Below are 13,358 nucleotides of genomic sequence, written 5' to 3'. Positions count from 1 at the left end.
AGATAAATAAATAAAATAAACAAAAAAAAATTTAAAAAAATTAAAAAAAAACAGGACAAGCTGGGCACAGTGGCACACACCTTTAATCCCAGTACTCAGATGGCAGAGGTAGGAGGATCACCAAGAGTTGGAGGCCACCCTGAGAATACATAGTGAATTCCAGGTCAGCCTGAGCTAGAGACCCTACCTTGGAAAATAAACAAACAAACAAAAAAAGAAGGCAAGGCAAGAGTTAAAACCCAAAACCCAAGAGGGGGCAGAGGGATGGAGGGATGGCTTAGCGGTTAAGGTGGTCCCCTGCAAAGTCAAAGGACCAGTTTTGAGTCCCCAGGACCTACATATGCCAGATGCACAAGGTGGCACACGCTTCTGGAGTATGTTTGCAATGGCTGAAGGCCCTTGTGCACCCATTGTCTCTCTATCTGCCTCTTTATCTCTCTCTTTCTCAAATAAACAAAATAAATAAATAAAAAGAAAAACCAAAAAACAAACAAACAAACAAACAGGAGGTACATGGTGTTTGAAAATTTTATATTTCTACATAATATTTTGAGAAACAAGGCATAAGATAAAAATTTCCTTCTTTTTAAATTTGGCTCATTTAGTTGGCTACACTTTCAAAATGAAGCCATAGTTTCTTGGTAACCATGGTGAATTAATTAGTTTCTCTGATATATTATCAACTAATTCTCAAGGTCTTTATTTTGAAGAAATGGAAGAATTGGATCCAAATTTTTGCAATTCTGATGTTAGAGCCTCATAATTCCTGAACCTGTATTCTCTTCCTCATTGCATTGTACTGTCATCTGACAGAAACAAAGTGTAAAATTCAGTCTTTGAGGACTACGCCATTGAAGCAGGCTAGAAAGGGAAAATCAGGGTGACATGAGAAGGAAAAGGAGCCTCCCACTCTGGAGTCTGGTTGAGGTCTCTCTCCAGCTAAGGGAAGATTTCTAGTAGAATTAACAAAATTTTCTGTGAAGGTTACTTCCATAAGGATAATATTCCTTTTATATACAAATATTTTCAAATAAGAAATAGTATTGAATCATGCTTAAGTCCCAAGTATATACCGCCCTTCTCCTTTTCCAGATGTTGGCCTGAAAGTCTTTGGGAATCTCATAAGAAAAGACTACAACTTTGTTTACAGTAAAGAAAACATATCTTGACTCCCCTTGAAACTCTGACTTAGGGTTTTAGCTTATCAGCTGTAACCCCATTCAGTGCACCTCAGGAATCACCCTATGATCTCATTTAAGTTTCTTAGCAACTCACTGAGCTGTAACTTTAGAAGCCACCAAAATCTTACATACGGCTGGGACTGGATAGCAGTGTAGGAACATTTGCCTAGCATGCTTGATGCCCTGGGTTTAACCCTCACTACCACAAATAAGTATTTTAGTAGTTTTCTCATTGTTATGACCAAATATCTGAGAACAAACTTGAGGAAGGAAGGGTTTAGTTTGTCTAACAGCATGAGGGTGGTCTACTATGGACTTGAAATTATAGTGGCAGGAGAGGGAGGCAGCTGGTCGCATTGCACCACCAGTCAGGAAGCAGAGATGCATGATGCTAGTGTTCAGCTACCTTTCTCCTTTTTACACAGTCTAGACACCAGCCCATGGTGTGGTGCTATTCACATTCAGGGTGGGCCTTCCCTCCTCAGCTAAAGCTTTCTGGAAACACCCTCATAGACACACCCAGAGATGTGTTCCCATGGTGATTTTAAATCCAGTCAACAGTAAAGATTAATCATCACGCAAAGAAAACCGATTTACAGAGGTAACCCTTGGCAACCCAAAGGTGACTTTGTGGAAAGAGAAGGAATTTAAGCAGGACTCTGAGTCCAAAGATTGTCTACAGTGTGTAGAAGAAGTCTACAGTGTGTAGATTAGATAGCATGTATGGGTGGAGGTCACAGATGGAAAGATCACTTAGCTTCTAGTTACTGTTACAGTCTGCTCTGTGCGTTCCAGACTCAAAACCAGAGGGCACCGTGAGAGCCAGAGGAAGATTCTAAGTGTTCCTTTAACAGAAATATATCTGAGGACCATAACATCCTTTAGCCACTACAATTCTGCCCCAATTCCCAACCCTATGTATAGGAATCCTTGTTGATACTTCGTGGCTGTCAGAGTGAGATTATTCTCTCAACAAATTGGACAGACTCAGAACTAGGCAATCACCCTCGACTCATTTACTCTGGCCCACAAAGCCCGCTGACTTTACCTTCTTACACTTAGTCCTTTACTCCAGTTTGGCTGCCACTGGCCTCACAAGTCTCTTGACTTTCATATGTTAGATGATCTCCAATTGCCTTTTTATATTTTATGCACAATGTCATTGTAGGACTTTGTATGTATTTTTGTTTTGTATTAGTATTTACTCATTTCTTTACCAGTCAATGACTAAAGTCAATGACTAAATTATTAGAAATAGTGACTTCAGAAAATGAATTTTGGGCTGGGGGTATTGCTCAACAGTAAAGCCTATGCTTACCAAGCTCAAGGCATTGGGTTCAATTTCTAGCACTAAAATAAATTGATGAATAAATAAAAAATCTTATGACTATAATTCCTTCTATGTACTTAGGCTCGGTAAGTGTTTGAGGAAGGAAAATGAGTATTGTTTAGTCTAATTGACAGGATACATGCCAGATTTGCTGTATTCTTAGCTATTTGTTTTGTGTCCCCCACCCCACCCCCAAGGTAGGCTCTCACTCTAGCCCAGGCTGATGTGTAACTCAGTAGTCCAAGGATGGCCTCAAACTCATTGTGATCTTCCTATCTCTGCTTCACAAGTGCTGGGATTAAAGGTGTGTGCCACCATGCAGGGCCCATATTCATTGCATTCTTGTTAGGTATTTAGATACAAAGGAAACTCTGCTCTGGAGGAGTTCGGTTAACAGCAAGGAACAATATATAGATTAACAGTACTGACTCTGAGAACAAAGAGAGAAGAATCTTGGATCAATTATGTAATTCCTGAGTCTCAGTTTCTGTGTGTGTAAAACAAGACCCATATTGTGAATATTGCAATTCATACAAAATTTAGTAAAGCAAGCTATAAAACAATACAAATTTTTGTAAAGACTAAAATGATCTATTGTATTTGGAGCACTTAACAGTAGCAGACAGTCAATACAAGCTGTCATTATACAGATAAGCCAGGCATAGAAATAACTATAATGCAAGGTGAATTTTTTCAGCAGCCATTGAGTATCTTAAAAAATTTTTTATTGACAACTTCCATACATATAGACATACATATACATAGAGACAATACAACATGATCATAATCACTTCCACCCCCCCTCTTCTCCTTTGCTCATTCCCCCTCTATTGAATCTCTTCTTCTTTCCAACTAGTCTTCCTTCTATTTTGATGTTATCAATTCCCTCCCCACCCCAATTATACAGGTCTATGTAGGTAGTGTTAGCCACTGGGCAACGTGAGGTCATGACAACCATAGCCACTTTTTGTGTGTAAGACAGTATTGCAAAGCGCTCCTCCCCTCCTTTTGACTCTTACATTCTTATTTATTTATTTATTTATTAGCAAGAGAGCAAGAGAGAGAAAGAAAAAGAGAGAATTGGCACGCTAGGGCCTTCAGCCACTGTAATTGAACTCCAGATGCATGTGCCACCTTGTGCACAGCCTTGTGTGCATGTGTTACCTTGCGTGCTTCTGTCACCTTGTGCATCTGGCTTATGTGGAACCTGGAGAGTCGAACAAGAATGAGTCTTTAGGCTTTGCAGGCAAGTGCCTTAACCACTAAGCCATCTCTCCACCCCATCTCTTACATTCTTTCTACTACCTCTTCCTCAATGTTCCCTGGAAGGTGTGATAGAGATGTCTCAGTGTTGAGCACACCACTCTCATTTCTTCTCAGCACTTTGGTGAGGTTTGCATTTTCCCAGTGGTCTCTACCATCTGAAAAGAAGAGCTTCTCTAACCAAAAGTGAGAGTAGCATTAATGTGTGGGTATAAACATAAGAATTTAGTAGGGAGTATGATGGACATAACATACCTATTTAGCCAGAAATCAGTAGTAGTTTCCCGCCTTAGGGCTTATGGTCTTCCCAGTCATAGGCTTTTCAGTATTAGGCATGAATTCCTTCCCACGGAGCAGGCCTCAAGTCCAATTAGAGAGTAGCTGGTTTTCTCCATAATAGACATGCCACCATTGTACCAGTTGGTGTATTTGGCCCGGCTATCTAGCTATAAAGCTTTCAGGGCCCATTACTGTTTAAGAATGCCAGTGATTTTTCTCCCCCAACAGGCTGCATAGTTTTGTCCAACATCTTGACAGCTAATCCACAGGGAGGAGGCTTCTAGCTCAGCTCCAACTTCTCAGCGATCTGCAGCCCAATGGGTATCTTGAGTTCATTGAAACCATGTATCTTGGGAGCCAGGAAAGACACCAAGGTCAAAGACTTAGAAATCTGCTAGAGTCTGAGACATCAAGAAGTCCTTAACCTGAGTAAAAATGTTCAAATTGGGCTGGACAAATGGCTTAGTGGTTAAGGTGCATGCCTGTGAAGCTTAAGGACTCAGGTTCAATTCCCTAGAACCCACGTAAACCAGATGCACAAGGTGGCACATGTGTCTGGAGTTCATTTGCAGTGGCTAGAGACCCTGGTGTGCCAATTCGCTCTGTTTCTCTCTATCTGTCTCTCTCTTTCTCTCAAATAATAAAATTTTATATATATATATATATATATATATATATATATATATAAAGTTCAAATAATGGCAGAGGCCACATAGCTATTTTCCCTGAATTTGAGGACTCTTGCTAAACATTTGAATCACTTGGAGAACTTCAAAGGCAAACCAATGGCCAAGCCCACCTTCACACAAATCGGATTGTGGCTTGAGGTATAGTTTCACTCTTCAAGTGCAGCTGAAGCACAGGTCGTGGAGAACCACTGCATTTCCAAATCAGCGCAGATAAGACGGGCTATCAGGAGTCTATTTCCTTTTAACTCCTGTTGATTGTTGCAGAGGAATCCACCAGTTTCTTTGAATAAGTCCAGCATTTCATGTGAAACTGCTCAAATCTGGAAATGTTTGTCAGTAAAGGGAAAAACACCCTGGGGGTGGTGGTGGTGGTGTGGTGTGTGTGTGTGTGTGTGTGTGTGTGTGTGTAGAAAACAGGTCAGGCCCTACTGGGCATCTATCTGTTCAAAGCTTTCGAAATTAACATCCTGTGTTAAAGAAGAAACACTGGAGGGCTGGAGAGATTGGCTAGTGGTTAAGGCATTTGCTAGCAAAGCCAAAGGACCAATTGCCAGGACCCACGTAAGGCAGACGCACAAGGTGGCGCATGCGTCTGTAGTTTATTTTGCAGTAGTTGCAGATCCTGCCATACCCCTTCTCTCTCCATGTGTCTCTTTCTCTCTCAAATAATAAAATAAATAAAAAAGAAAGAAGCCTGGAAATTGCCTTAGAAATGGGTAACAAGGTGGGAAGAGAGGTAGTTCTGGGTTAAAAAAGCGCCCAACACAAGAGTTTCGACCAGGCTACAGCAACTAGCCAAACCAGGAGAAAATCGCAGCGAGCTCGAGCATGCACGGGCAGAGCGGGCCTATCTGGCCCCAAAGGAGAAGCGCCGCTAGCGAAGGGCGATGAATTACGACATCTGCTGGCGACGCCTTACGACTCCTGCCGTAAAGGCCGTCTGTGGCGCGTGCGCGTCTCCTCTCTCCGGCGGACTCGCGCCGCGGTGGTTGCTGTGGAGGCTTTTCCGTGCGCCGTCCGGCCGTCACCATGGTGAAGCTGAGCAAAGAGGCCAAGCAGAGGCTGCAGCAGCTCTTCAAGGGTGGCCAGTTTGCCATCCGCTGGGGCTTTATTCCTCTCGTGATTTACCTGGGTCAGTGGACCGGTGGGAAGGGGGTCGGTGGAGGCTGAGACTCTCATCTTCGGCCTTGGGTTTGTTCGCTTGACAGCCGGCGCGTGCGCGTGCTCTAAAAGCAGTCTGGTCAAGTGGGAGCCGAGTTAACTCGAGTTCGAGCTCCCTCCTTTTAAGTTTGGTTATTCATTAACTAATCATACCCTGTGCTTTTACAGAGAAACGTTGAGGTAAGACGTTTTAGGATTGTGTTCAGGATTAGATGACCCGATGTGTGTCAAAGCGACCAAAGCCACCGCTTGGCTTTCAGTTTCTCCTCCCTGCAGCCAGGCCTGAGTGAAATGTGGACGGGGAACCTAGACACCTTGTGAACATGCCCCTGCCTTGAAGCATGCTTATGACAGTAGTTGGATGGCTCAGCTTTCCTACTTGTATAATGAAGGTGACTTTTATTATTGACCTCTCCCTCCCCCATTTTACAGGGGAGGACACTGAGCCGTAAGAAGGAAGTACTTTGCCCAAGATTAACCAGTTGCACCAAATGAGGGGGCTGTGGGCTCAAGGCACCCGTCATCATTTTCTTGTACTGCAAGGACCTGCAGGTGTCCAGGCAGATATTTTCATGTTCCTGTTTATCCTGCTCCTGATTCTGAGTGATTTCCCTTTTTTGTCCTATGCAGCTAATATAATGAAAGGGACACAGCATAGGATTTTAGTCCCAGCTTTGTCAGTTTGAACGTGTGTGTGTGTGTGTTTGAGAGAGAGAGAGAGAGAGAGAGAGAGAGAATAATTTGACTTTTCAGAAGCAGAATTTCACATTTTAAAGTAGGATTCTAATAAAGTGTCGCTTCCAATTTGTTTTAGATGCCATATATTGTGTAAAATAAAATACTTTTAGTCCTGGCAGAGCCTTTGATTAAGCTGTACACTTTCCAGGCAGCTGTGGTTCCTCCCCAGGGAGTATATAGGACTTTAAAAATCTTTTTCCTCGGTATTACATATTGTCATTTACTCATTATTATTTGTTATTGTTGTTATTTTTGTTTTGTTTGCTCTTTTGAGGTAGGGTCTCTCTCTAGCCCAGGTTATCCTTGATCTCACTCTGTAACCCTAGGCTGGCCTTGAACTCACAACAACCCTCTTATCTCTGTCTCCTGAGTGCTGGGATTAAAAGCATGTGACACAACAATAAATTCGCTTTTGTAGATGACTACTTTAAAATCTTTTGGCTTATCCTAACATCTATGAAACTGGCAGGCTAGTTTGTTACTTGAAAGTAGGGTAAAATTTCAGATTTCTTACAATTATTGGTTGGCTTTTTTCCCCTCCACACTTTTGATCCTTCTGTTTCAGATTTCCAAGTGCTGGCCACTAAATGCAGCTCCTTACAATTCTTGATGTTCTTAATTTTAGCAGTTATTTTAACACATTATTAGGCATTAAATGAATTTCTAATTCTATTTTAAATGATAAAAGTTTAATTTCATTGTAGATCTAATCAGTTATTAATCTAGTTGGGTTGTTAAATAATAATTGGTAAAAGGCTCCTCCCTTTCACAAATCTATTAAAAGTGGTTTGTAGGTAATAACTTACTCTTAGTAGTGTTGTCACAGAAATTTTAGTTTTTGCAGATCTTGATGATCTTCATAGTCTTCCAACCAATATGATTAGAAAATTGGGGTAATAATGTGTTTGTGGGTAATGACCAACTGAAAACTAAGAGAGCATACTAAGGGCATGCTAATTGTGCACACCACAAAAAAGGCAACTTGTCCTTTCTGCTGATTAGTTCTGGATGTAATTTCATATTCTAGTGAAAATTGGAAATAGTTCTGTAGCACAAGTTAGTTGAGATGTTATTGTTAGATCTGTATATCACTTTAGCTAACTGAGATTAGATTTTAAAAAAGTTTTGTAAGCTTTTGTCTGATGAAGTTTTAATTAGGATTTTTATTTTTCCTATTAGGATTTACAAGGGGTGCGGATCCTGGAATGCCTGAACCAACAGTTTTGAGGTATTGTTCTTACACATACACATTTGAGGGAAATGCTCATATAATAATTATTATCAAATCATTGGGAAGCAGATGACATGTACTTTTACCAGTCAGTATAGCCCAGGGGTTAGGGTTTTGAAAGCAGTTTTGGAGCAGTCTAACTTACATTACCAGATAACTACTTTCCCCTTTCCAATTTTTATTTACTATATTATAGTTACAATGATATGTATTTTAGAAGAAACAAAACTAATTTATCATATTACCATATAAAATCAGTTTACAATTTTCTATATTCATATCTTTTAAAAATTTTTTATTAACAACTTCCATGTTTGTAAACAATATCCCATGGTAATTCCCTCCCCAACTTTCCCTTTTGAAACTCTACTCTCCATCATATCCCCTCCCCCTCTCAGTCTCTTTTATTTTAATGTCATGATCTTTTCCTCCTATTATGATGTTCTTGAGTAGGTAATGTCAGGCATTGTGAGGTCATGGATATCCAGGCTATTCTGTGTCTGGAGGAGCATGTTGTAAGGAGTCCTACCCTTCCTTTGGTGCCTACATTCTTTCCTCCACTTCTTCCACAATGACCCTGAGCCTTGGAAGGTGTGATAGAGATATTTCAGTGCTGAGCACTCGTCTGTCATTTCTTTTTAGCACCATGGTGCCTTCTGAGTCATCCCAAGGTCACTACCATCTGAAGAGAGAAGCTTCTTTAACCAAAACTAAGAGTAGCATTAATATATGGGTATGAACATTAAAGAGAAGTGCATACTGGGCAGTTTGGTGAGCATAATATATACATTTAGCCAGACAGTCACAGATGTTACACACCTAGGGCTCATTACTACCCCTGTTGTAGGCTTTCAGTGTCAGGGATGTATTCCCTCCCATGGAGTGGACCTCCAGTCTAACTAGAGGGTGGTTGGTTTCTCCCATAATATATTTGCCACTATTGCACACATTGGCTCATTTGGCCTGGCTGGCCAAATACAAGGCTTGCAAATGTTCACTGTTGAGTATCTTCAGTGGTGATTTTCTCTCTCCCATTGAACTGCATATCTTATTAAGATAAATACGATCTTTTTAAACATTTTTTGGTTTGTTTGTTTTTTTGAGATAGGACCTCACTGTAGCCCGGGCTGACCTGGAATTCACTACATATTCTCAGGGTGGTCTTGAACTCACAACAATCCTCCTACTTCTGCCTCCTGAGTGCTGGGATTAAAGGTGTGCACCACAATGCCCGGCAATATAATCTTGATTATTCTTTTGCTTCCAAGCAGAGAGACAGAGATAGAGAATGGGTGCACCAAGTCCTCTAGCTTAAATGAACTCCATATGTATGCATCATTTTGTGCATCTGGTTTTATTTGGGTACTGGGGAATTGAACCATGTTAGGCTTTGAAAGCAAGCACCTTAACCACTGAACAATCTCTCTAGCCCCTTCTATACCATTTTAACAGAGGTATGTGGAATTTTGCTTTCTTCACATAAAATTAAAGTTGATCATTTCACTTGTCAATTACTTAGGTTTTCCCAGTTTTTTAGTATTTTATATATAAAGTACCTTAAAATTTATTTATTTATTTATTTTTGTATTTTGATGTAGGGTCTCTCTCTAGCCCAAGCTGACCTGGAATTCACTATGTAGTCTCAGGCTGACCTGAACTCACAGTGATCCTCCTACCTCTGCCTCCTCTGGGATTAAAGGCATACACCACCATGCCCTGTTAATGTTAACATTATAATGAATATAACTATAGATGTTATTTCATTATAATACATATGAGCTTAGTAAATCAAAGGATATGAACACTTAACAGCTCCCAAAATACATTTTCACATCCACTAACCAGAAACAACCTTCATATATACACAATATACATATTAATATATAGCATATTCCTATGTAAGTATAATATTTGTCCGTTAGTCAGCTCTCCATTATTGTGACCAAATATTTGGGAGATCATTTTATAAGGAGGAAAGGTTGTTTTGGCTACCAGTGTCAGAAGCTTTAGCTCTGTAAATGACAGGATGCCCATTCCCTTCATGGCATTGAGGAAACCAAGAAAGGGGAAGGGGCACCTATCTCAGTATCTCCTTCGTGGGCATGCACCAGTGATGTAACATCCTCCCACACAGCTTAGCCTCTTACAGGTTCTACTATTCTGCAGTAGCTTTTTAGGCAGGGAGCCAAACTTCAACACTTGGCCTTTAGGGATATTAAAAAATTTTAAATGCAGCAACTTGTGAAAACTTTGTACCTGTTACATATATGTAACACTCCATCTTGAACAGGGAGGCATGCTGTAGAAGTAGTCCTGGCAGTCCTGGTGCTGTAGTGACTGGCATTGCACACTGGTGCTGTGGAATTTCAGCTTGATTCTGTTTCATAGACATCTGTAGTTGTTCCTAACAGCTGTAGCTATTTTAGATCTTCAATTTCTTCAAGACCTCTTCCAAGTCAACTTTTTTGGGGGGGAGGGGTGGAGAGTGGGCTTAGAATTATAATACAGATAATTTTCTTTTTCTTTTTTGCTCTCATAGTCCCAGACTGCCCTCAAACTCATAACGATCCTCCTACTTCTGCCTCCCTAGTGCTGGGATTAAAGGCATGTGCCACCATGCTCGACCAAATTGATTATTTCTTTTTTAATTTGTCTTTATTTATTTAAAAGAGAAAGAGGTAGAGAGAGGAGAGAGACAATGGACACACCAGGCCATTGTAAATGAACTCCAGATGCATGTACTACCTGTGCATCTTGTTCACGTGGATCCCAGGGACTCAAACCTGGGTTCTTTGGTTTTGCAGGCAAGTGCTTTAACCAGTAAGCCATCTCTCCAGCCCAAGTATTTCTTTTAAAAAAACACATTTTTTATTCAATTAATTTATTTGCAAGGAGATTTTGAGCCAGAGAATTGGCATGCTGGGGCCTCTAGTTGCTGCAAAAGAAAACTCCACATGCATGCCCTACTTTGTGCATCTGGCTTCATGTGGTTCTGGGAATTGAATCCTGGTTGTTATGCTTTGCAGGCAAGTACCTTAACTGATGGCCCATCTCTCCAGCCTGAGATTGTATATTTCTAGACTGAAATGTTTGAACTAAAAATATCTCAGGTTCTGGAGTTTTTTGTTTTTTGTTTTTTTTCTTTTTTCTTTGGGCAGTGCTGGGGATTGAACCCAGGGCCCGTGTGTGCTAGGCATACTGCAGAGCCACACAGTACTGCCACATAACCCCAGATGCCCAAAGTGAAGCATGAATCTGGAGTTCATTTGCAATGACAGGAGGCCCTAGTGAACCCAAACTCACTTGCTGTCTCCCTACCTCTTTCAAATAAATAAAATATTCCTTAAAAGTCAATATTTTTTAAAAAACATATTTTCTGTACCTAGAAAAAATAGGCATTTATAGTTATTTATAAAATTGTACTGAAATCCCCCAAGGATATTTTTCATACAGTTAAGATATGAAAATAACCACTACCAGCACCACCAAAAGAAAGCGCCAATCAGCAGCATGGAACCCCCAGCAGAGCTCGAGCACTCTGCATCCCTTTAGACTGGAATTCAGATCCACCCCCAGGAACACTTCAGGCTGGACCTCAGGATCTACCCACAGTGACACCTCATCTGGCCAGGCAGCTGGAAATCCCAAGTTACAAGCTTTAACAAAACCTTTGAGTTCAAACTACCACAGCTAGGAAATACTCCTTTCCTTCCTGGATCCTGCTGCTTTTAGTTAGCAAATGATAGGGAGTGTGGGCTCCAATTAAATGCTTGTGGTAAGAATTAGTTAAGTGGAAATGGAGACTTAATTGTTCCTAGGGCTACAGATAGGTTAAGAACATCTTGGTCACATCTTACTGTTCTTCCCAGAAGGTAATCATCTTAACATCTCAATTTCTGAAGCTTTGAGACAGGAATTGTAAGTGGGAGTTGTAGTGGACTTCCCACATGGTCTCAGTGTGAAAGTATTCAGTAAATGTTGTTTCCGTGTTAGTGATGCAACACCTCACAATGGTACAGTTTATTTGTTTATTTATTTTTAGCTTTTTTAGTTAATGAAAATAATTATTTTATCTCTTGGTTGGTTTCATTATATATATATCAACTTGATTTCTCTTTCTGTGTTTAATAGGTAATCACATTCAAAATAACATATATGTCTTTGCAAAATGAGCTTTCAGTAACTAAAAATTTGATAGATATACATGTATAAAACTTAGTTCAACTGTGCTTAGAATATGTTTGTATCCAGGTTTAATTTATTTTTCCTTTTCACAAAATTTTAGTCTACTTTGGGGATAAAGGACTGTTTGGTCATCTGGATTTGGAAGCAATCCAACATGGAAGGTGTGCATTCCAGCTGGATAGGAAGTGGGACAGCATTCCGGTGGTCATCAGCTGGATGGCACTAGGCTCTTCTCATGCATCTTTTGGCAAAGTGGAACTTCTGCTGAGTATGATAGACTATCAGAATAAATATTTTTTAACAATGTAATGTCTTGAGTCTTTTTTAAATTGAGTATATACTAGGACTAAGGAGTAGAAATAAAGCCTTTTACTTTTCAGAACAGAATTAGTTAATTATGAGCTTTGACACTGCTCTAAAAAATAAAACCATTTCCTACTTATTTTCTGGCTATTTATTTAACAAATGGATTCCAGTTCCCCTTTGCATTGAATTAATACCTCCCGCGAAAATGTTCAAAGGTAGTAAGAGTGGAAAAGACTTCTGGTTTGTGACAAACTGGGATGTTCCCCTGGAATAAAGTTTTAACTACAGGAAATGGAGTTTTGGTGTCTGAGTTGTTAAGGGATAGGTATGGCAAAAAGTCTGATTGGAGCTTGAATAATTAACTGAGATCTTCCTTGGTGGTGTTATCAAGCTAGAGCTGGCCAGAGAGAGCCCTAGCGTGACCAGCATAGTGGCACTTGCTGCCCTTCTGATAGAAGCAAAGGCAGAAGTTAATGTGAGTGAATTTGTTTCTACCTCTAGGTGCTGGGACTTTTACCTGTATTTTATTTTTACATTATTTTTGAAGAAGAGTGTCAGTACATAGTCCAAGCTGGCCTTAAACTCACTGCCTCTGCTGCCTCCACCTCCAGAGTGCTGGGTTATAGGAATGTGTCACTATGTCTTGTATTTTTTTCTTTCTGTATTTGAAATCTTTATTTTTTAGCTTTTTCTATTCTAACAAAATAGTTTATTTACTTAGCTTGGAAGTTATAATTAATGGGAGAACCTAAAACAAGATGTTACCTATGATGTAAATATACATGGGTAGTATCTGGGTTTTTAAAGCTACATGTTTTTGTGGGATCATTGTGATTTTCTTGTGCCAAATCCAGGTAAGGGATATAACTTGGTTTGAGGACTGCTGTTACTGTGACTGGCAGTAGCCCTCTTATTTTCCAGTAATATCCAGAGTGACTTTCACGACCTACCCCAGGAACAATCTGCCTCTACGTGCTTCTGTCTCTGTGGCCTGT

At 40.2% G+C, this 13,358-nt stretch overlaps 1 protein-coding gene across 1 annotated transcript; it reads left to right on the top strand.

The window, feature by feature from the left end:
• Positions 1-5,697: 5,697 nt before the first annotated feature.
• Tomm7 (translocase of outer mitochondrial membrane 7) lies at positions 5,698-12,366 on the top strand. Its single transcript, XM_045136041.1, has 3 exons — positions 5,698-5,874; positions 7,821-7,869; positions 12,158-12,366. The coding sequence occupies exons 1-3, from the start codon at positions 5,772-5,774 to the stop codon at positions 12,171-12,173; spliced, it is 168 nt and encodes a 55-aa protein (XP_044991976.1). The 5' UTR covers positions 5,698-5,771; the 3' UTR covers positions 12,174-12,366.
• Positions 12,367-13,358: the final 992 nt, after the last annotated feature.

Source organism: Jaculus jaculus, chromosome 16 (assembly GCF_020740685.1).
Source record: "Jaculus jaculus isolate mJacJac1 chromosome 16, mJacJac1.mat.Y.cur, whole genome shotgun sequence".
NCBI classification, from domain to species: domain Eukaryota; kingdom Metazoa; phylum Chordata; class Mammalia; order Rodentia; family Dipodidae; genus Jaculus; species Jaculus jaculus.
This window is presented reverse-complemented; position numbering and strand designations above follow the sequence as displayed.